The 25,233-nt window shown below is 42.9% G+C and overlaps 1 protein-coding gene across 2 annotated transcripts in view; it reads right to left on the bottom strand.

The window, feature by feature from the left end:
- LOC124622630 (esterase E4-like) overlaps positions 1 to 25,233 on the bottom strand; it is a 156,892-nt gene that overhangs the window by 73,275 nt on the left and 58,384 nt on the right. Inside the window, exons 5-6 of one of the 2 annotated variants that reach the window (XM_047148406.1) lie at positions 20,380 to 20,565; positions 14,678 to 14,883 (exon numbers count right to left, since the gene is read on the bottom strand). In XM_047148406.1, coding sequence (XP_047004362.1) covers positions 14,678 to 14,883; positions 20,380 to 20,565 — 392 coding nt within the window. The remainder of the gene's footprint in view (positions 1 to 14,677; positions 14,884 to 20,379; positions 20,566 to 25,233) is intronic. The other variant, XM_047148407.1, reaches the window with a different exon arrangement.

Here is a 25,233-nt window from a genome sequence, read left to right as displayed (position 1 = left end):
CTACAAAGAAAAAGAAATTTTATGTAAGAGTTTGTTTATTGCAGTCACTCAGATCACTCAGAACAATTATAGGTCAATGATGAAAACGAAATAATTATAAAAACTGTTGATTCCTTAAGTACAAACAACATTTATTTGTAAACATTTAATAATACTGAAATTATTAAGTACAAAACAAAGAAAATCTAACTTAGTACGCAAACAGTGTTTCAGCATTGTAGAACAATATGTTTTGTTACATTAATATACTTCAGTTCGCTAAGCATTTGGTGTATATAACTTTGGAAAGCATTTCAAACACATTTCCTTCGAAAGTACCACACTATGGTGAACACTGGTTAACACCTGTGTAGGGAAGATGTCTCTTCATTTTCTACAGTGTGAAGCTGGTTTGATGAACCCTCTGCCAGGCACTTCAGTATGATTTGTATAGTAGCTGTGTGGGTGTAGAATGTTGACGCTGTTCTCCTCGTGTTTTTTTGCTCTTCCTACTGCTGCTAAGTAGGTAATTCCGTTTCTCTGCCCATCAGAAACAACTTCATTCACCCTAATAATATGCGATACATGGCCATTAGCAGTTTCCTGACAACGTTTTCTATGTTATATTGGTTTTAGTCTCCTTGAGAAATATTATTCTTTGCGTATATTTACTAGAGTTCATTTTGTAAATGACACAGACGTTCAATGCGCAGACATTTAAAGATTAGAACACAGCAAGGGACCGTGTGCTTGTTTTGGGCCCAACGCTTTACTTGCTGCATAAATGTCCTCATTTATCCAATCCTCCCTGAGTGCAATTGTAGAAAGTCACATATTTTTATGGGCATATGTATCTTCATTTACGTTGACGTTACGTTGTATGGTTATATTAGAACTAAACGCTATGACTTCCTTGCAGTGCACTACACATTTGCCTCGTAAAACCAAGGAACCAGTTTTAGTGTGATCAAATTTTTCCTTAGCACAGCGTCACATTTGGATAACAGTCTTTATCAGCTGCAAAAAATTTCCTTTCATTTCTGCCAGCATGTACCTCTGTGGTTACGGAATGGAAAATTTTGTTCAGTCAAAAACGTAGTGAATTCTACACTGATTTCTGTGGTTATTGGGCAGGAGCTCAGTAGGCATTTCACGTTTATTTTTACGTAATTCCACAGTCTAACACATACAGTCGCGACGCTCACTGCTGTGAAAACTGCTGTCATCTGAGAGTTGGTTCGACGCATGCACATCAAGCGGTGAGAAAGCAGCCGTAAAATTAAAGTCAGTTTTTAATTATTTTTCTAGTTAATTAGCGGAATAGTTTCTAAATTTTTGTGTTCTAAACGATATTAAATTAACAGCCGATATGAATGATCATAAAACATATGTAAAAACAGCCGATTCTCCTTCGTTCAGTGACATAAGCTACAACTTAATTGTGATGAAATACTTTCGAATATGTTTATAATTGCAGAGTACTCCACTAAAAAGGAGAAAATATAAACACATATTTCACGCATAAGGGAAATATATTTCTTTTTTTGTCTGTTCGTATTATGACAGGCACTTTTAATGACACGTAAAATTTTTTAGGGTGCTTAATGTATCGCACAGTCTTGCGCTTCACTCGACTTTCTAACGCATATTTGTTTTTGTAAACGTAATTACTTTGTTCCAAAAGCGAATATGTTGAAGATTCTTCCGTTTGTGCCTCAAATGCAGCAACAATTGTGGAACTGGTTTCTTTTGTGTTGGGAAACACTTTTATTATATATACGTAGACAGTAACTTGTTCTCGAAAGAACAGTTACTGTTGATGACCGTGCCGCTTTTCCCTGGAATAAATGATGACTAACTAAAAACCTCAGCTGCTGACAGGTTTTGTTGATATACCTCGATGTAAACAGCTGAAAATGTGTGTCCCGTCCGGGATTCGAAACCGGGATCTCCTGCTTACATGGCAGACGCTCTATCCATCTGAGCCACCGAGGACACAGATGAATAGCGCGACTGCAGGGACTTATCCCTTGCACGCTTCCCGTGAGACACTCATTCCCAACTGTCCACAATTCTACATATGTATTGTACCTTATAGACATTTGCCCACTCACGCATTACTTAAAAGGCTACCCAGCCATTGACCTTCGTCTGTGCGAATGCGCACAGGTTGCCCAAACTCTTACGGGAATCGCCAAAGCGTGCGCGAGTAATGAGTGAGTGGGCAAATGTCTATAAGGTACAATACATATGTAGAACTGTGGACAGTTGGGAATGTGAGTCTCACGGGAAGCGTGCAAGGGATAAGTCCCTGCAGTCGCGCTATTCATCTGGGTCCTCAGTGGCTCAGATGGACACATCAATTTCGAGAAGACGTGACTCAGCATATTACCAGCGGGGCGCAGAAGGCCTCTGATCAATTACACAACAAAACTTAAAAAACAAAATTAAAGTAAAAATCAAAATCAAAATAAAAACAATAAAAATAAAATTCAGAAAAAGGAAGATAGTGTTTTGTTGGAAGGCTAGCCCTAACCTTTGTAAGTAGGCTGTTTATGTTTTCTTTATGTAAGTAGGCTGTTTAGGTTCTTATATTGGTAACGCCGCCGCCAAGTAGCGCTCTCTGTATGAAAATCACTGGCTGTGCTGTGTGCAGTCTGTGGCTGCTTTGCATTGTTGTAATACTCGCCATTGTAGTGTTGGGCAGAGGCAGCTGGCTGTGAACAGCGCGTAGCGTTGCGCAGTTGGAGGTGAGCCGCCAGCAGTGGTGGATGTGAGGAGAGAGATGGCGGAGGTTTGTAATTTGTCATGAACTGATATATATATATTATGTGAAATTAATGTTTCGAAAACTATTCTCAATATTTTATATATTCACTTATGTCATAATTCCTGTAACACTGATGTATATGTTATTTCGATTCTTTTGTAAAGCCCATATTACTACAAATGTTATCTGTACTATTATGTTCTTAAATGATGTATTTTGTACCTTTGTAATTGTATTTTCATATTGTAAATTTATAATTGTATAGACACCAGTTCTTCAAATTAAGTTACATTTCACTGCACACGTTTCTGTTGGTCATAGTATATGGACAATATGTGAGAAGTTGGGACTGTTAGTGTTTGCACGTGTGTTAATAATTCAGCAAGGGACTGGATAACAGCATTGCTGGTTCTAAGGACAATTCCAAAAACTTTGTGAGTGCACAAGTGGTGGTTATGGACTTGCTATATTATCCGCAAGACTCTTCAATGGTGATTGTGCACCTGCACAGTCACAACAGATGGCTGCTGGCCATCTCTACAAGGACTACAGTGGGTCTACATCTTTGGTGGCCCACCAACGCCATTATTTCTACAAGGACTACAGTGGGTCTGCATCTTTGATGACCCACCAACGCCATTATTTCTACAAGGTCTGCAGTGGGTCTGCACCTCTGGTGGCCCACCAATACCATACTCTCTACCAGGACTACAGTGGGTCTGCTCTGTGATGACCTACCTACCAATATTCTTCCAAACTACGACTGACTCTTCTGTGGGTTTGCTCTGTTGTGGCCCATTATCTGTCAGCATGTCAAGAGTCAGCACTGTCTTTCCGTTGGAAGGACAACACTATTTCTTCAAGACTGCATGGAAATCCACTACTTCCGTGTGCATTTTCTTTTACTGCTCAGACTTTGAGAAAAACACTGCAATTTTACTGTGACGAATGATGAGGACTGTCTTTATGGACTGTGAGATATTTTTAGCTTTTGACCAACATTGTATCAATAAGTGTGTGCATTTGATTTCTTTGTTATTGTAATTGTGAAAAATTTTTGTCAAATCTGTATTGGCCAGTCCCCAACACCATTTGTAAAAATTTTTTGTGGGGAGCATGGGGGCTATGTAAGTAGGCTGTTTATGTTTTCTTTATGTAAGTAGGCTGTTTAGGTTCTTATATTGGTAACGCCGCCGCCAAGTAGCGCTCTCTGTATGAAAATCACTGGCTGTGCTGTGTGCAGTCTGTGGCTGCTTTGCATTGTTGTAATACTCGCCATTGTAGTGTTGGGCAGAGGCAGCTGGCTGTGAACAGCGCGTAGCGTTGCGCAGTTGGAGGTGAGCCGCCAGCAGTGGTGGATGTGAGGAGAGAGATGGCGGAGGTTTGTAATTTGTCATGAACTGATATATATATTATGACTTGTGATGATATCAAGGTAAATACATTGTTCGTTCTCTATTAATATCTTTCATTTGCTAACTATCCCTATCAGTAGTTAGTGCCTTCCATAGTTTGAATCTTTTATTTAGCTGGCAGTAGTGGCGCTCGCTGTATTGCAGTAGCTTGAGCAGCGAAGATTTTTGTGAGGTAAGTGATTTGTGAAAGGTATAGTTAAATGTTAGTCAGGGCCATTGTTTTGTAGGGAATTTTGAAAGTCAGATTGCGTTGCGCTAAAAATATTGTGTGTCAGGTTAAGCACAGTCGTGCATAATTGTTCTAAGGGGAAGTCTCGTGTATAAATTGTTAAAAGGGGACGTTTCACCTTGACTTCCCGTATTTCCCCTGGTATATAGGTAGCTCTCTGGAGTAGGTTTAGTCAAGAGCCAACGCCTGAAGTGGACCAGATTTTTTTGTTATAGGATGAAAAGTGGCGGTGGCACTTAGGTTCTTTTTTTTTTTTTTTTTTTTGGTAGTTCCATTTTATTAAGGGACTGTCTAAAAAAAAGATGGATAGAGCATCCGCCATGTAAGCAGGAGATCCCGGGTTCGAGTCCCGGTCGGGGCACACATTTTCAGCTGTCCACATCGAGGTACGAGGGCTGTCCAGAAAGTAAGTTACGATTGATCGCGAAATGAAAATCACAGTGAAAATCAGAAATGTTTCATTTGGAACAGTTAGCTACACCTTTCAGCTACTTCTCTATGTAGTCGCTGTTCTGACTCAGACATTCGTCGTAGTTTTGTACCAACTTTCCAATACCCTCATCATAGAAGGCAGCCGCCAGTGCTTTCCGCCAATTCTCTACGCTGGCCTAAAGCTCGTTGTCTGTGCCAAAATGTTGTCTTCATAGCCAGCAGTTCGTTTGAGCAGAGATGAATCTCAGTGGGAGACAATTACAGGCTGTATTGTGGGTAACCAAACATTTCCAATTGAAACGAACCAGGAACATCTTCATTGCCCCTGCAGAATGAGGCTGAGAATTGTCTTGAAGAAGAAACCGCACGACAGTTATGTAATGTTGGTTGCATAGCTTCAGGGGAAAATTCTCACCAGGCCTTCGTACTTGGCGGGAGACACTATTTTCTATAACATCTTTACGCGCTCACTAAGAGCTCAGGAATGAAAAGAGCGACATAATTCTACCTAGAGTCATACAAGATACACTGCCCAACACATCTTTGCAAAGCTTTATCGGATTTTCATAGTCGTTCCCATTACGCGACCGATCGTAACTTACTTTCTGGACAGCCCTCGTATATCAACAACACCTGTCGGCAGCTAAGGTTTTTAGTTAGTTATCATTTTAACACTTTTATTGCTTTTGTTCTTTTATTTTCTCGTCTGTGAGGTTTTTGTTTTAGTTACAGTTGTGGTAGCTTATCGGCTACGTTGAATAACGGAGATATTGCATCCCACACACGTTACCTATGTTCCGCATTCACTGATTTGACTGGTATTGTTTTTGAGTAGATGGACGACGCCTTTCTGCAAAATATCAAGTCTCCAGCTGTTTACTAGCAATTTTTTTTCTTAAAGGACACGGCATTCTCCAGTACCGTAAATTTTTCTAGGTTGTAAGAAAATCTTAAATAAACGGTTCTGCAATCTAGCGGTTCACACTTCCTAAGATCGTTAGGAAACCTAAAAAAATACAAATGTGGCATCTTCTTGTTGTCACTGAAGTTTATTGTCCTACAAATGCTCCAGTTTGTAAAAACCATTTTACAGATCAATGTGAACAATTACGATTCGCATTCGCTTTCATTAAGATCATGCCAAACTCAACAATATAACTTCGTGGCTGCATGGTGCGCTGCAATCGCAGTAGGTAACAAAATAGGGACGTGGCATGATTGTTATGTTAGACTGTGGTAACACTCTCGCTAAAGATACCAACAAAGATCAATATTCTGGCGAGTGGTTATGATTGTCACAAATGAATGGGAGAAAACCACTACGGCGTAAGTAACATTTTTTGAAAAAGTAAGTAAAGTTCACTTCAGAACCTGAACGAAGGGATACACTTTAGTAGCAGAAAGATACTGCCACCCGTTAACTTCTGCCATCTAGCGGCATATGGTATAATGACATTTAAAGAATCAAAACGGATAGCCAATGTCAGTATGGTACAAGCTAGACATGGTTGACGCTCCTAAGAAAGACGGGTTAAATTCTGAATTATTAACGTATTCTCGTAAAAAAGTGAGTAATTCTACCTTGCAAGATATTCAGTGCTGTTCAGAAACGATTGACGAAGATGTAACAGATAATTATTCAGTCGCAGATGAAGTTATGTTCCTGATCAAGGTAATTAAAGGGAATGCCTTTTGTCTAACGTTTTAGCAATTGCGTAACGTTATGTTCCCAAATTATTAATGACTTTTGAGGAAGATGAAAAGGACATGAACTATTTTTTAGTTTACTACCACACTTTATACTAGCATGATAACGTCTCCCTGTTACCAACAATAATTATGCTCCTCATGAAAATTATTGTCACGAAAATATTGTCACTTACACTGGTGTGTTACTGATATGCTTAACATCTTTAAGGTACGCTGACATTCACTTGAAGTAATTACATTCGCCAAAATGACATGATTGTGAAGTGCATTTTATGTGTGAAACAGATTTTTATATTGATTTCGCTTTATGTCGGCCCTACGTAGTATGTCTTCTACCCAGACGCATCATCTCAGGATGAAAACGAAGGTAACAGCAACCGACAAACAAAACATAGCAACGGCAAAATGCAAACTACAGCTGAAACGTTTTGCTTAGAAGCACGTCATGCAGAAACTGGAGAAAACATTGTTCCAAGAAGAAGAAACAGAAATGTGGAGTCCTGGAAAGTGAATAACGGAGAACGCTAAGGACTCTTGTACAAGAATATACATCTACAAGAGGAAATGTTATGCGTGGGAGAGTCATTCAGCCATTTCAACGTACCTGCCGATATGAATAAAAGACATTCTTATAAGAAAGAAATGTTCAAATGTGTGTGAAATCTTATGGGACTTAACTGCTAAGGTTATCAGTCCCTAAGCTTACACACTACTTAACCTAAATCATCCTAAGGACAAACACACACACCCACGCCCGAGGGAGGACTCGAACCTCCGCCGGGACCAGCCGCCATTCTTATAAGAAAGACGAACAATTTTCCATGAGTAGTATTGGAAAACTGGTTCTTTGCAGCAACAAACGTCCTTCATAGTGACATGTGTTTCATCTACCGTACCAATCGAAACTAAATAGTAGGAAGTCAAAAACACAATTTACTGTGATTAATCTGGATGGTAAGCGAGTGTGTAAGGAGTTCTTCCTTAAGGCACTAACTAGGACCTATAAGCAATAGTCGGTTTACCACATCTGCATTAACCAAACCAAGAATGGTAAGCATATCTCCTGTTGACAAACGTGATAAAAATGCTCAAAACCATAAGCGACTGAGTAAAAAGCGTAGCTAATTACACAAGTCACTATTCACGTAAACATAACCCTAACAGGAAATACATGTCACTGGAGTTATATATCTCAAAAACGTATAAGCTTAATACTGATAAGTGTGAAGAAGAAAATCTTTTGCATTTACCGTAAGATGTTCATTTCTGAATTTAATCTGTTATTCTATAGCCTAAGAAGTGACAACTGCAATAATTGTGACAGATAAGAAAATTTAATCAAAGCGGAGGTAGACGGCATTAAAAGAAACAGTCTAATGCTTGAGAGAGAGCTTCAACTAAGAAGAGACGATCAAACAAGAGGCTCAACACATGTAATTACTTCCGATTTTAAAAAAGCATGGTCAACTCCAACGCTAACGTCTTGTGTTATGTACAACAAGAGAGAACTGTGTTGACATTTAATCTTGGAATCATGACTATAACCCAGAACACTTTCGTATGTATATACTCGTACTCTGAGAATATAGCTTCACATGCCCCTTCTGAAATAGGTCATGCTTACTGAAGTATGTAAAATCCTTTCCATCTGAAATTAAACATATTATTGCCTTCAGTGATAGCTGTGGTGGGCGAAACAGAAATCAAATAATCGCTATACACGTACTGAAACTATTGATCATAAGTTTCTCATGCCTCGTCATACTTACCTTGACACTGCTGCTGATTTTTCTCACATCGAGAGGAAGAAAAAGAAAACTCAAATTTTACTTGTACCAAACGAGTTGGATGAAGCTTGTAAAAATGCCAGGACGACATTTCATGTGTATAAAATGATTAAAGATGGCCTTCTATCTATGGAACCAATTGCAGAACTTCTGATCAATAGAAAAATAGACACTGAGAAGCAAAAGGTTAACTCGTTGACAATGAGATAGGTGCAGTTCGGAAAAGATGAACGGAGGGATTTCTTCTTCAAGAAAACGTTGAATGAAGACATAAAATTTCGAAAAGTAAACCTTGAGTGTCCATGTAGGCCTGATATCATACCTGACCATCGTCCACCTCTTCAATATCGACCAGTACGTTTGCAGAAAGAAAAAAAAGTTGATGAGTTGATGTCGTTGCTACAGTTTATTCCTCCAGTGTACTATAACTCCTACGAGAATCTATTAGCAACACAGAACTCAGATCCGACCAGGACTTTGCAATCGTCCTTGTATCGCGGTAGAGCTCAACAATATGTTTCATACATTCGCAGTACATCTCCCAGCCAAATGATTCTGCACAATCAAGTAATGAAGAATGCCACACTGATAATTGTGAAAGTCAGCAAATGAATGAAAGTAAGTGGAAGGATGTATTCATTAAAAGCACAGTGATACAAGTGACGTTCTATGAAGACATTTTGAAGTCATAATGGTACAAGCGAAGTTTATTAATTTTTTTAAGCAGTGATGCCTTACATCATGGACCTTTAGCTACTTACCTTCTGTATGTACTTGAAGTGAAAAATTTGTGAAATTTCTTGTTTCATTTTGTGTAATCTGTAACTTTATATTAACATTGAAACGTTTAAGGTCGTTTTTCTTGGAATAACCTTTATGCTATTTGTACCATTCTGACCTTTACCCATTCAAATCTTTTACGTGAGTAACAAGATGTTTAAGAACACCTGAAAGACGATTAGACTGCCTGAACAAACCGCCAGACTGCATGTCTGCGTACCCCTGAAATGCGTGCAAATAGAAATTTCTATGGTCTACTTTAGCAACCACCTTTGATTCCAAATTTCTTTGGCTTTTTAGGCAAATAATGCATAAACAGCAATGCTTTCGAAATGAAGTGAGTTAATATTCACTCGTCAGGTATTCTGTAGGAGAATATGGTTCCATGTTTTTATTTTTTTATTTTACTATAAGAGTAAGAAATTCTCAAACAGCAAACAATAGACCAACAGTATCAGCTGTGGTGGTCAACATGACTAAAATTAATGGACAAATTTCTTCATTTCATATCACATACATAATACGTAAATACCAAATACACCACTATTTGACTTTTGTAATTTTCACTATATTATTGTTGGACTATACAATATATTCTAAACTAGTTTTATCGTTGTATCCTGCTTTTGCACATCTGAACACTTGGTCGCCCTAGCTCCAGGTGAATGTGTGGTAATAATATCGTGTTTTTTAGCAGGGCTCCTTTGGCTAAATGGCTGCTCATTTTATTTGATTTTACCTTTCAGATCAGAGAAAAGGAACCATTATTCACAGTGACCATTTCAACAACAAGAGTGGTGATAATATCTGAACAAGTTTCGTATTCACGTTTTTTAAAAGCGTATTACGTTTAAGATCAGAGAAACCTCAGAGATTCATCATAATCATCGTCGTTGTCGCAATGTAATTCTGCAAGAATTATCAGCCCTCTAGTCATCTTCCTTACAACTAAGAGAAGAAGACAGATATATAGAAAACTTGTCAAAAATGATTCTATTAACTTAAGAACAAAGGAATAAATATTTAATTCGATCTTCTGTAAGCTATATTTTGCGGAAGAAAACACACGCATTCAGTCACGCATAGCAACACAAGGATGTGAACACCTACGTCAATGTCACAAGCACAATAATGGCGGTTTAATGTGAAACAGTAATATCAATAATGACCCCAGTTACACTGTTCCAGACATGTATGCTATTTTAGCAGTAAAATGCGCGCATGCAGGCGGCACAGTTCGTATGTTCTCTAGTTGTCCACTCACTCTCAGAAGGGTCAAGACTGAAATGACCATTAAAATATTCCGACAACTCTTACCACAGAACCTAGCAAGTTTTGTCACTCCCATGGAGCTGGTGCCTGGTGTGGACTGCACTCTCTGCACATCCCTTCCTTCTTCTCTACCAGCAGATCAGTTGCCTACCTAGTCTGTAGTTTATCATTCTGCTATATTGGTTCGTCGGGATCACCGGACTGTCATGAAGATATTGGAGCGATGGGTTTAGGGAGACCATATTCAAGGCCATTTCAGCAGCCCAGTGCAACTAGCGCCCAAGAGGACAGATATACTGTTCGCTCATCTGTGTTGAATCATACAGCGACGTCATGTACCGTGTGTCAGCAATTGCGTTTGTTTGCAGCAAAACAAATACGTACATGGACAGTGTGACGAATCTTGTGGCGTCACTATGCCATCTATGACACAGATGCCTAGGTTGGTATTAGGAGACGTATGTTGGCTATACTTCATAGTCGTTTGTCCCTTCCCTCTCTGGAAGCGGAAGTGTTTATGTGGTGGCGGACAGAACATATAAAGGGGTGAGATGGTTGCTGATCGGTGCCCTGAGACGAAACGTGGTTGTTTGCTCTCTCAGGAAGACCTTTTCCATTCCTTTCAGTTGTATGGGGCTTGGAGGCGGTGCAGTCACTACTGTGCAGTGACTATCGTGCGTCTACTCAGGTATGAAGCATGGATTAAATCCATGTATGCACCTGACTGAAAGAAGTATTGTGTCTTGGTGTGGGTATAGCATCATTTTCTAGTTGCTATTCAGGGATCATGCGCCGAGAGGACTTGACTAAATATTCTGTCCTCGAGTTCTATGCGACGACGGACTTTGCCTGAGTGTTGTATCATTAAAAGATTTTCCAATTCATGGCGGGATGATATATCAATCAGCGATAAATATTTTCAAGAGATAAATAGTTTTGGCTGCAAAAGATGATTTATTATTTTATATTTTGTCAATATTGCATTTCGCCTTGTTTAAGGCATCTTCAGATTGCCTGGCACAACAGGCATTAAAAACAGGCTGCACCTTATGCTCTACAAGTGCACAGCCCGAAGCCTCTTAAAACTCGAGAAGGCCAAGTATCTACTGATGTCTTATATGTATTTGAAACGTGACTTCCCATATGCTCAACACTATTTTATACCTGGGCACCACACATCGTTCTTACGATATTGGCAATGGTGATTGCCTTCTAAGACATTTTCATGGACGGCAGCCTGTGTATTTAAAGCCTGTTGTGCCAGTCAAACAGAAGTACACTATGTGATCAAAAGTATACGGACACCCACAAAAACACACGTTTCTCATATTGGGTACATTCTGCTGCCACCTACTGCTAGCGACCTCAGTAGTCATTAGTTATCGTGAGAGAACAGAATGGGGCTCTCCGCGGAACTGACGGACTTCAAGCGTGGTCAGGTGATTGGGTATCACCTGTGCCATACATCTGTACGCGAGATTTCCACACTCCTGAATCCTAGGTCCACTGTTTCCGATATGATAGTGAAATGGAAACGTGAAGGGACAGGTGCAGCACAAAAGCATACAGGCCGACCTTGTCTGTTCACTGACAGAAACCTCCGACAGTTGAAGAGGGTCGTAATGTGTAATAGTCAGACTTCTATCCAGACCATCAGTCAGGGATTCCAAACTGCATCAGGATCCACTGCAAGTACTATCACAGTTAGGCGGGAGGTGAGAAAACTTGGATTTCATAGTCGAGCGGCTGCTCATAAGCTACACATCACGCCGATAAATGCCAAACGACACCTCCCTTGGTGTAAGGAACGTAAACATTGGACGACTGAGCAGTGGAATGTTGTGTAGAGTGACGAATCACGGTACACAATGTGGCGATCCACGGGCAGGGTGTGCGTATGACGAATGCTTGGTGAACGTCATCTGCCAGCATGTGTATTGCTAACAGTAAAATTCGGAGGGCGGTGGTGTTTTTCATGGAGGGGACTTGAACACCTTGTTGTTTTGCGTGGCACTATCACAGCACAGGCCTACATTGATGGTTTAAGCACATTCCTGCTTCCCACTGTTGAAGAGCAATTCGGGGATGGCGATTGCATCTTTCAGCACGATCGAAAACCTGTTCATAATGCACGGCCTGTGGCGCAGGGGTTACACGACAATAACATCCCTGTGCTGGACTGGCCTGTACAGAGTCCTGACCTGAGTCCTATAGAACACCTTCGGATGTTTTGGAACGCCGACTTCGTGCCAGGCCTCACCGGCCGAAATCGATACCTCTCCTCAGTATAGCACTACGAGAAGAATGGGCTGCCATTCCGCAAGAAACTTTCCACCACCTGATTGAACGTATGCCTGCGAGAGTGGAAGCTGTCATCAGGGCTAAGGGTGGGCCAACACGACATTGAATTCCAGGATTACCGATGGAGGGCGCCACGAACTTGTAAGTCATTTTCAGCCAGGTGTCCGGATACTTTTGATCACATAGTGTATCTTAAACAAGGCGAAACGCGTTATTGGCAAAATATAAAATAATGAATCCTGTTCTGCAGCCAAAACTGTTCATCTATTCAAAAAAGTTTTACGATTGTCTTCAACGTCTTTGAATTGGACGGACATTTTGATGTTGTTCAATAACTGTTCGATAATGATTTTATAACTGAAGCCTTGTGGGATGGCACATGGTTGATGAGCAGTTGGTTTGTTAAACTAGGCCCGGCCGGGTTGGCCGAGCGGTTCTAGGCGCTACAGTCCGGAACCGTGCGACCGCTACGGTCGCAGGTTCGAATCCTGCCTCGGGCATGGATGTGTGTGATGTCCTTAGGTTAGTAAGGTTTAAGTAGTTCGAAGTTTTAGGAGACTGATGACCTTAAAAGTTAAGTCTCATAGTGCTCAGAGTCATTTGAACCATTTTTGTTAAACTAGTACTAGTTTCCTGTTGTTAACATTCCGTTGTTTCAGGGTAGCCTGTGACTTTTCCTTAGGTGCGTGTTTACTTGTGGACTGAGATTCCAGTACCAACACTTAAGTGACGGCGCTATTCTGATTGGAAGTATTTGGGCTCCTGCCAAGAGAAGCGTCATTCCTAATTATTGTCTTTGTTGTAATTATTCTCCTTAATTGGTTAAAATTCTTCTTTATTCGTTGATTATACACAAAGCGAATACTGATGCTCTCGGTTCAATTCCCCTTGTGACTTTGATGCACCAGTTTGTCCCCTATGCTATAATACTGAAAACAGTGCTGAATTTAAATTAAAAATTTAATAAGCGTCTTGTTAGGTCTTGAATTTTGGAGCAAAACTATCAATGAACGTTTAATGCTGCAATATCGAAGACAGTGCAGATATTTAATCAACTGTTATTCTGTCATTGTTATCACTTTTTGTTTCGGCCTAATATTTTCACGAGCTTAAGTAATGTAAGTCACTGTAAAACAAATTACATTTCTTTTTCTGTTATCAGTAAATGGATACTGCTACAAAGTTAACTCAGTCAGTCGGTTCCACCCTTTTATTTATCGTAAGAGCCAGCCTTCAGCCACACTACTGACTGTCAGTCCCCTTGACACGGTAACAGGGTACGAACCGACGACCGCTCTCGACACTGAGGTAACATTACGTCGTCTTTTCAGTCGAGTCTAGTGTCTGTGTGCAGCACTGTGTTGCACATATCTGTGTGTGGACGCACTGGAGAGAACGAGCGTTGCCAAACGCCATTCATCGTCAGACAGGCCCATCGTGTGATGGTATGAGGTGCTGTAGAGTACACGAAACTATCACCACTTGCTCCCGTAACCGATAATCTGGACAGCAGCTGTTACATTTGAGACGTGTTAAGGCTCTGGCCTACCTTCGAGGTTTCCGTGATTTTATTTTACAACAAGATAACGCAAGAGTGAATGTTGCCTGTACTGTTCTGACCTACCTCAATACAGAGATTGTTACCCAGGCGAGAACATTCCCCAGATTTTCCACCAAACGAAAATATCTGAACAAAGGGAGCCGAGAAACTAGCAAGCCACAGCTCACAAACCACTACGACTGAGTGACGAGTGACGTAGATAATTTGCCATCCAGGCCCTGTTCAACTCGATGCCCAGCTGCCTGAGAGCTGTTTACACTGCCAAACGTGACAGATCTGTATACTAATACACCCTATATACCCCTAACCCACTTACAAACTTTGTAATGCGTACTTCCTGTATAGCAATGTGTAGGTATAACAAATAAAGAATTACGCAATTTGTTATTGTTGTCGGTGCTGCAAATTTATTGGCTAGCAACGTAGTGATCCGCGACTTACCTCATCCGAGAGAGCACGGTCATCATCTCTGACAAGGTCAGCAACGTCTGCGTCCCGTAGGAAGGCCAAAAGTTCTTCTGAGGACCCATTGTCGCCCCGGTAGCCAATGGAGGCCGCCAACCGGAAGGCTCTATCGCGGGCTGTCGTGGCCACTCCCCGCGGTCCGAGGGCGCTGCTCGACTGCATGATAGCCCTCTGGAACAGACCTGAGGACCACCAGTACTACCACATCCTCTCATTTATCGCGATCACAAAGCTATGTTACCATGAAACTATACTACTGGCCATTAAAATTGCTACACCAAGAATAAATGCAGATGATAAACGGGTATTTATTGGACAAATATATTATACTAGAACTGACATGTGATTGCATTTTCACGCAATTTGGGTGCATAGCTCCTAAGAAATCAGTACAAAGAACAACCACCTCTGGCCGTAATAACGGCCTTGATACGCCTGGCCATTGAGTCAAAAGAAGCTTGGATGGCGTGTACAGGTACAGTTGCCCATGCAGCTACAACACGATACCACAGTTCATCAAGAGTAGTGACTGGCGTATTGTGACGAGCCAGTTGCTCGGCCACCATTGGCCAGACGTTTTCAATTGGTGAGAGATCTGGAGAATGTGCTGGCCAGGGCAGCAGTCGAACATTTTCTGTATCCAGGAAGGCCAGTACAGGACGTGCAACACGCGGTCGTGCTTTATCCTGCTGAAATGTAGGGTTTCGCAGGGATCGAATGAAGCGTAGAGCCACGGGTCGTGATACATCTGAAATGTAACGTCCACTGTTCAAAGTGCCGGCAATGCGAACAAGAGGTGACCGAGACTTGTAACCAACGGCACCCCATACCATCACGCTGGGTGATACGCCAGTATGGCGATGACGAATACACGCTTCCAATGTGCGTTCACCGCAATGTCGCCAAACACGGATGCGACCATTATGATGCTGTAAACAGAACCTAGATTCATCCGAAAAAATGGCGGTTTGACATTCGCGCACCCAGGTTCGTGGTACACCATCGCAGGCGCTCCTGTGATGCAGCGTGAAGGGTAACCGCAGCCATGGTCTCCGTGCTGATAGTCCATGCTGCTGCAAACGTCGTCGAACTGTTCGTGCAGATAGTAGTTGTCTTGCAAACGTCCCCATCTGTTGACTCAGGGATCGAGACGTGGCTGCACGATCCGTTACAGCTATGCGGATAAGATGTCTGTAATCTCGACTGCTAGTGATACGAGGCCGTTGGGATCCAGCACAGCGTTCCATTTTACCCTCCTGAACCCACAGATTCCGTATTCTGCTAACAGTCAACGCGAGCAGCAATGTCGCCATACGATAGGCTACAATCCGACCTTTATCAAAGTCGGAAACGTGATGGTAGGCATTTCTCCTCCTTACACGAGGCATCACAACAACGTTTCACCAGGCAACGCCGGTAAACTGCTGTTTGTGTATGAGAAATCGGTTGGAAACTTTCCTCATGTCAGCACATTGTAGGTGTCGCCACCGGCGCCAACCTAGTGCGAATGCTCTGAAAAGCTAATCATTTGCATATCACAGCACCTCTTCCTGTCGGTTAAATTTCGCGTCTGTAGCACGTCATCTTCGTGGTGTAGCAATTTTAATGGCCAGTAGTGTATATGAATTTTTTCTTCAACTTGTAACCTGTAATTTTAGGAAGTAGCTATGTCCAAGGAATTCCCTACGCACTACCATGTAGCTACTTACTAACAAAAGTTGTGTGCATATTAATCACATATGTACTAAAACAAGATCTCAGTCTTTTCTTTCTGAAAAATTTGCGAGTACTCTTGTTAATATTACCCCCGCGTAACTTTAATTTATAATTTCCAGGAACTGGATGTCCCAACACAGTAAGACTTTTCTTTTGAGACATTTTAGAAATTTAAATCTGATTCGTGCATTCAGTTTCCCAAATGAATTGCATGCCATTTCTATCCTCTTGTTTACTTATTTAAGTGTTGTTGTGTTTCCAGTTTTCCTGCATATATAAACTCGTCAACTTTCCCTATAACAAAAAAATTACTGTTAAAGTTATAAGAATAGTGGAAAAATGAACATACTTGGGATAAGTAAAAAGAACAAGAGGATGGAGACTTTGCGAATAAATAGGAGTGGTCTTCGAGTTGATTTGGAATTCGCTACGTGTCTTAAAGAGCGTGTCTGACCACGGTAAACTGCCAGAGTAAGACAAAGAAATGAAACATTGACACTGAATGTTCAAACTGTTCAAAGATTGACACTCCCCATTCGAGCCATGAAAAGAAGCGTACTGACCATATCAAAAAGGGACAGAAGAACAAGTAAACTGATAGGACAAACAGGAGTTGAGGACGTGATAGTGATTGTTACGAAATTAAAACGTTGATGAGCTAATGTCTGCATTATCCAACTAGGTGATTCAGGAAGCCATGAAAATCCTTGTGATGAACGATTTGCCTAATTGTGATAGCTGTTTTAACCCGAATAAAATGTGGAACAGGTCTCAAAGGCAACGGTAGAGCATCGCTGTCGTCAGTGCCTAGCGTTTATAAAGCAGAACGTGTGGCACGGTGTCGGTTACAGGGGGGCGTGATAGATGTGTGCATCTCTGGCAACCACGTGAATTTGCTGCGGCAGTGTTCGCAACGCGTTTGTAACACGAGCGGGAGGGCTGCGCCGTCAGTCCTACGTTTCAGCTCAAAAGCGAGCACAGGAGACATAATTTCTCATTATTTTATACATCATGCAGTACTCCACGAAAACCTGAACATATAATTGCGGTGCCACAGCGTCCAACGGCAGCAAATCATTATCAAAACGTCATAATCAGATTAATTAGAGAGCCCAGCAATTACAGTCCTATATGAAGTAATTAATTTTGATTTTAATCTGATTCGTGATTTTATGTGCATTGCTAAGGTGGACAAGGTACCGAATGACAGTAACGGTGCGCCAATATAGAGGTATTGTCCAGAATTTTTGCTGACCATAATTGGAATTAACTCAGAAGTTAGTAATTTTCACCAAGACCGGGTTTTACGTTGTAAGGGTCTGAATTTGAACAGTTCTTCGCGTATGGATACACGAGAGGCGCCAGAGGAGTGGTTCTTGCCGTTGGAATAAGTCAGTCTCTACTAACCTAACGTTAGTAATCACCCTGTTCAAAAGTGTGCAAATGAACAGAGTTAGAATGGCTGTAAAAAGCAATGCCCTCTACACAGTCGACTGTTTTCTTCGAAACAGGAGGTTTTAAATAATCCCACAGCAGGAGATCTGCCTGACTGAGCTCAGAGTTCTTCGGCCACAAAGACGTATTTTCGGTAGCTCGTACAGTGAGTCTTCAGACCACTTGGCCCTACTGTTTAGGTGCCATGTTGAGACGGTTTAACTGAGTGCTACAGGTGCTATAAGGTCGAAAAAACGTTGTCGGTTAACTGGGAGAACAGTTAATGACCTTGTTGCTACCCAGCTGCGACTGTCAGATCATTCCAGGTTTACGGTCGCGAATTTTATTTACTAAAGCATCCGGACCAGCGACGCCCCCGTGCTGTCGCTAAGGTAATCTGCCACATTCGAATGTCATGTGCCATCCCAATACGGTACATATCTTGATCGACCTCAATTACGTGTTTTATACTTGCATTTTGTGTACCCAAATAACTTAAGTGTTGTCTTTCTTGAGTGACCTATTATTGTCCCCCAGTGCGGAAATAACTATCTTGTTCCTAGGCAGTTTTTATCTACATTTACATGAATATTTTACATGAAAACTTTAAATGCCTTTCACTCTTATCCCTCTGCCGTTCCACTTCCGAACAGAGCGCGGTAAAAACGTATGTTTAAATCTTTTCGAGTGAGATCTGATTTTTTTATTTTATTACAATGATCGCCTCTCCCTATGTATCTGGGCGCCAATAAAATATTCGGAGTAAGTTGGTGATTCAAAAATTTTGTGTACAGATCTCGGCGCAACGAAAAACGCCTGGTGTTTCAACGATTGCCAACCAAACTCATGTATCATATCCATGTATCTCCCATGTTTCATGAAACACAAAAGAAGCTGCACTTCTTTGAACTTTCTCCACGTCCTCCGTCAATTCTATCTGGTGACGATCCCATATTGCACCGCACATTATCTATGTGTAGGTTCCAATTTAAGTTATTCGGAAATGTAATTCCTAGGTATTTAATTGAATTGCATTCCTTTAGATTTGTGGTGTAACCGAAATTTAAGCGATTCCCTTTAGTACTCATGTGGATGACGTTACACTTTCGTTACTTAGGGTTAATTGCCTCTTTTTGTCTTAATAATTTTGCAATTGGTTTTGATTTTCTAATGATTGTATTAGACGGTGAATGACAGCATTATCTGCAAGCAATCTAAGATGGTTGCTCAGAGTGTGTTCTAAATCAGTTATAAAGATTGCTTGGGGAAGGCCAGGTATCACTTCTGTTTAACTAGATGTGACGAACTGTCGTAACTAGATGTGACGAACTGTCGTCTTTCTCACAGGAGATCGCGAATCCAATTACACAATATAAACGATAGTCTGTGGCCAGGCAATCTGATTAGAAGCCACTTGTGAGGATCGGTATCAAAAGCCTTTCTGGAATCTGGAAATATGAAATAAATCTGAGACCCTCTTGCGGTGTTCCACATGAACTATATTTTCTGAATCTGTGCTGACGGTGTGTCAACAGATTGTTTTCCCGGTGAGGTAATTCATACCGATCAAATACTGTATATGTTCGAAAAGCCTACTGGAAATCGACAGTGGTATGGGTCTGTAATTCATCGGATGGAGTGACCTGCGCAACTTTCCAGTCTTTAGGTACGCGTATTTCAGTGTCATTTTATCCTGCCAATAGTGCGAGCTTCATCGTTTATATTTCTGCGGAGCTTTCCAATTTTACTGAGTCAATAGGCGATTCTTATTTACGTGGAGTTGGTCTAGCCCCTTCTGTTCTTGATCTATCATTACATCTGTTGTAGTTCATTGTCACTGTGAAGAAAAGCGCGAATATCGCCTGTTGTAGGAAATGAATTTCATGTTTTAGACACTGTCAGGAGAGGAGTAGGGTTATGTTATGTTAACTGGGGACCTAGAAATGATGGAGAGGCTCCGTCCCCGCCGCAGCCGCAGTGGTCCACAATCCCACGACGACCGCCGCAGTCCACTTCACCCCTCCGCCGCCACACACCGAACCCAGGGTTACTGTGCGGTTCGGCCTCCGGTGGATCCTCCCAGGGAACGTCTCACACCAGACGAGTGTAACCCCTATGTTTGCGTGGTAGAGTCTGTACGCGTACGTGGAGAACTTGTTTGCGCAGCAATCGCCGACATGGTGTAGCTGAGGCGGAGTAATGGGAACCAGCCCACATTTGCCGAGGCAGGTGGTAAACCGCCTAAAAACCATCCTCGACAAAAATCCGCCGGGCGGCTTCGTGCCGGGGACCGGCCCTGTTTCCCGCCCGGAAAGCTGTGCGTTAGACCGCACGGCCAACCGGACGGGCCTAGGAGTAGGGTAGTGAGGGCTCGTTTACAAGCCATACAGCTTGGAATGCTGTTTCAGCTTTCCTCTGAATGTTGCTATTGTACGCGTTTTATAGCCCGTCGACTACGAGCTGGTCACCTCCTAATTATAAACAGGATCTGACGGTAAGTTGGAAAGAAGTGTGGACGTACTGATTACCTGCAGAGAGAGGCGACATCAGGTGCAGGGAGGTGGACGCGCTGCCCGCACTCTCCCCAATCAGCGTCACTCTTCCGGGATCACCGCCGAACGTGGCAATGTTCTGCTGCACCCACCGTAGGGCGACGATCTGGTCCTTGAAGCCGTAGTTCCCTCGGATGACGGAATCCTGGGTGCTCAAGAAACCTGCCGTGCAGGGCAGAAGCGTCATTAGCCTCACTGTAAGGTACGTGTAGGTGCAGTGGAAAAAACATCCTCACAGTATTAGCTGCAGCTAGAGAGATATGCGTCCAACAAGGCAGGCAGTAGCGAGATACTCAATTGCAAGGGACGCGCGTCACTTGATACACAAGCAACAGCGTCATTAGCCTTCTTATGAGGACACTTAGAAGACAGAACATTTATTGGCCGTTATGAATGTTCCTTTACTTCCGAAGCAGCTGTACTGACCAGATAAGTGAAGCGAAAGTGAAGTGTATCGCAGAGAGGAAGAGGTAAGACTGCTGAAACCAAGCCAAATGAAATTTTAGGCAACACACTCCAGATGAGGATCCGAATTGAGTAATTCCTGTTATGGCTGTCCCCCTAGCAGGAACGTTGTCCGAGGCGATTGTTACGAGGACGGTCACATCGTATCTCAGTCGGTACTGACATCATTGAGGGTACTTACACCACAAAAATTGGACAAACTCTAGAAGGGGTAAGCACACTGCACTCAAAAAAGTGCACGAAACCATTGCAGTTGCACCCGAATCGCTGTATAAAAGAAACATTTCCCAAGCAATCATTCTATAAGGTGAAGGTTCAAAATGGTTCAAATGACTCTGAGCACTATGGGACTTAACTTCTGAGGTCATCAGTCGCCTAGAACTTAGAACTAATTAAACCTAACTAACCTAAGGACATCACACACATCCATGCCCGAGGCAGGATTCGAACCTGCGACCGTAGCGGCCGCGCGGCTCCAGACTGTAGTGCCTAGAACCGCTCGGCCACACCAGCCGGCATAAGCTGAAGGAAATAGTTCGTGTATCAGAGTCGCCACAGCAGATAGAAGGACGTTACCGATAAATTTCTGTAGTATTCAGAACGAGCTGACAGCCAGAAGTACCCCAATTTGGCTTAAAACAGAACAGAAGCAGAGAAGCTTGTAGACAGGGCAACCAAAGCTATCACTAATAATCTTGGGGATTAAGAAGCTGCTTCAACTGGTGTTAACTGCTTATTATCAGCTCACAAGCGGTTTCGTGTTACTGTAAACCACATCCTCAGCTAACATACAAGTAAGTCATACGAGCTTAGTAGCCTAGGGCATGGTATCCAATACTCGTTGTCGGTCCCAACTAATAAATCACTAAATGGCAGTAGCTTAAGGCTTGTTTTCATCACGAACAGCGTGCTCAACTGCCGTATTAATGAGATCCGCGGTAGGTGGAAGGGCAGCACCAGTCGTAAATTTTTAATCTGTTTATTGTAGATGGATTTCAGCCACTATGTAGCTATGTTCAAATGGCTCTGAGCACTATGGGACTTAACATCTGAGGTAATCAGTCCCCTAGAACTTAGAAGTACTTAAACCTAACTAACCTAAGGACATCACACGCATCCATGCCCGAGGCAGGATTCGAACCTGCGACCGTGGCGGTCGCGCGGTTCCAGACTGAAGCGCCTAGAACCGCTCGGCCACACGGGCCGGCATGTAGCTATGTTAAGTGCGTTTTCTCCAAGTCACGACGATTCATAAACGACACATGATGCAACTTCACGTTACAGATAACGAACGTCGGTTTCACAGATAACTAGACAGTAGCTGAAATCGATCTGCAATAAAGATATTAAAAAATCACGACCACCACTATCTTCTTCCCGTCGTTAGTTACATGTCACACGAGGATGTGGTTTTCAGTGTCACGAAACAGGTTCTGATCTGATAATAAAAAAGACTACAGCTGAAGCGGCTTCTTAATCCCCAAGAACAGGAGCTATTCCGCAGTCTGTCTCTATACCATCACTAGCCGGGACATTATGACCGAAGACCTACTATCGATATAAACCAGCTAAACCAGTCAACGCGATAGCAGCGTCACTTGGCGAGGAGTCACTGCTAGTCAGACACGCGCACGGTGCATGTACACTACTGGCCATTAAAATTGCTACACCAAGACGAAATGCAGATGATAAACGGGTATTCATTGGACAAATATATTATACTAGAACTGACATGTGATTACATTTTCACGCAATTTGGGTACATAGATCCTGAGAAATCAGTACCCAGAACAATCACCTCTGGCCGTAATAACGGTCTTGATACGCCTGGGCATTGACTCAGAGCTTGGATGGCGTGTGCAGGTACAGCTGCCCATGCAGCTTCAACACGATACCACAGTCCATCAAGAGTAGTGACTGGCGTATTGTGACGAGCCAGTTGCTCGGCCACCATTGAACAGACGTTTTCAATTCGTGAGAGATCTGGAGAATGTGCTGGCCAGGGCAGTAGTCGACCATTTTCTGGATCCAGAAAGGCCCGTACAGGACCTGCAACATGCGGTCGTGCTTTATCCTGCTGAAATGTAGGGTTTCGCAGGCAATGCGAACAAGAGATGACCGAGACGTGTAACCAATGGCACCCCATACCATCACGCCAGGTGATACGCCAGTATGGCGATGACGAATACACGCTTCCAATGTGCGTTCCCCGCAATGTCGCCAAACACGGATGCGACCATCATGATGCTGTAAACAGAACCTGGATTCATCCGAAAAATGACGTTTTGCCATTCGTGCACCTAGGTTCGTCGTTGAGTACACCACCGCAGTCGTGGTCTCCGAGCTGATGGTCCATGCTACTGCAAACGTCGTCGAACTGTTCGCGCAGATGGTTGTTGTCTTGCAAACGTCCCCATCTGTTGACTCAGGGATCGAGACGTGGCTGCACGATCCGTTACAGCCATGCGGATAAGATGCCTGTCATCTCGACTGCTAGTGATACGAGGCCGTTGGGATCCAGCACGGTGTTCCGTATTACCGTCCTGAAGCCACCGATTCCATATTCTGCTAACAGTCATTGGATCTCCACCAACACGAGCAGCAATGTCGCGATACGATTAACCGCAATCGCGATAAGCTACAATCCGACCTTTATCAAAGTCGGAAACGTGATGATACGCATTTCTCCTCGTTACACGAGGCATCACAACAACGTTTCACCAGGCAAGACCGGTAAACTGCTGTTTGTGTATGAGAAATCGGTTGGAAACTTTCCTCGTGTCAGCACGTTGTAGGTGTCACCACCAGCGCCATCCTTGTGTGAATGCTCTGAGAAGCTAATCATTTGCATATCACAGCATCTTCTTCCTGTCGGTTAAATTTCGCGTCTGTAGCACGTCATCTTCGTGGTGTAGCAATTTTAATGGCCAGTAGTGTAGTATCAGTGAGCGTCGTGTCCGTGCGTAGCATGGGGAAGGCGCGCGTCCTATCTGAGTTCGACCAGAGGCAGATTGCGATGTCCCGGAGGCTCGACTCGAGCATTTCGGAAACTGTACGACCTGCCGGGTGTTTGAAAAGTGCTGTGGTGAGTGTCTATGGTGAGTGTCTACAAAACGTGGCGAAACCAACGTGAAACCACATCGAGACGTTGTGGGGTTGGGCGGCAACCCTTCATTACACATGTCGGATGTCGTAGGCTGGGCAGATTGGTAAAATAGCACAGGTGGTGAAATTCGGCTTAACTAATTTCAGATTTTAATGCTGGCAAAGAAAAAATGTGTCTGAGCACGCAGTGCGCTGAACAACGATGGGCTTCTGCAGTCTGACCCATTACGTGTGCCAATGTTAACACCACGACATCGGCAACTACGAATGAAATGGGCAAGTGACCATCGGCACTGGGCGTTTACGTAATGGCACAGCGTTGCACAGACTGATGAAGTCCGATATCTTCTTCATCATGCTGATGGGAGGGCGCGATTCTGTCGTCTTCCAGGGGAACAGATCCTTGATGCCTTTACTGCGAGACGGAGACAAGCTGACGGCGTCTCCTTTACGTTCTGGGGAACATTCACGTGGGCATTCGTGGGTCCAGGTGAGCTCGTGCAAGGCCCCGTGACGGCCAGGGGGTATCGGACACTCGTTGCAGGTCACGTGCAGCCCTTCATGACGATCATGTTTCCCGACAGCAGAGGCATTTTACAACGAGATACTGCTCTGTGTCACAAGGCTAGGGACATGATGAAGTAGTTCAGGTAACTCAGTGACGATTTCCAATTGATGAGCTGTCCCCCAACTCGCCAGATCTGAACCTGATCTAACACTTCTGAGACATGCCTGAATGAGGCATCACAGCTCATCGCCCCATCCCCAGAATTTACTAGAAGTAGGTGACTTGTATGTGCAGATGTGGTGCCAACTCCCTCCGCTGACCTAACAAGGCCTCATTGCTTCCATGTTTCGACTCGTCGCTGCTGGTATCCATATCAAGATAGGTGGTCGTAATGTTCTGGCTGATCAGTGTGTAGTATACAATAGTAGCGGTTGTTCTGAGAAGTCGAGGAACATACGATAGGGACTACACAGTAGTAGCGGTTGTTCTGAGAAGTCGAGGAACATACGATCGGGACTACTTCTCTGATTAAGGAAGGAGGATTACGTACAAAATATGCTAAATGAAACTGATCCGGAAAATATTTCATGAGCCTTAAGATAAGAAATTAAAACTTTGAGGTTCGCCGATGACATTGTAATTTGTCGGAGACAGCAAAGAACCTGGAAGAGCAGCTGCACGGAATGGACAGTGTCTTGAAAGGAGAATATAAGATGAACATCAACAAAAACAAAACGAGGAAAATGGAATGT

This window comes from Schistocerca americana, chromosome 7 (assembly GCF_021461395.2).
Source record: "Schistocerca americana isolate TAMUIC-IGC-003095 chromosome 7, iqSchAmer2.1, whole genome shotgun sequence".
NCBI lineage: Eukaryota > Metazoa > Arthropoda > Insecta > Orthoptera > Acrididae > Schistocerca > Schistocerca americana.
The sequence above is the reverse complement of the archived record's forward strand: the minus strand, read 5'-3'. Positions and strand labels throughout refer to the sequence as shown.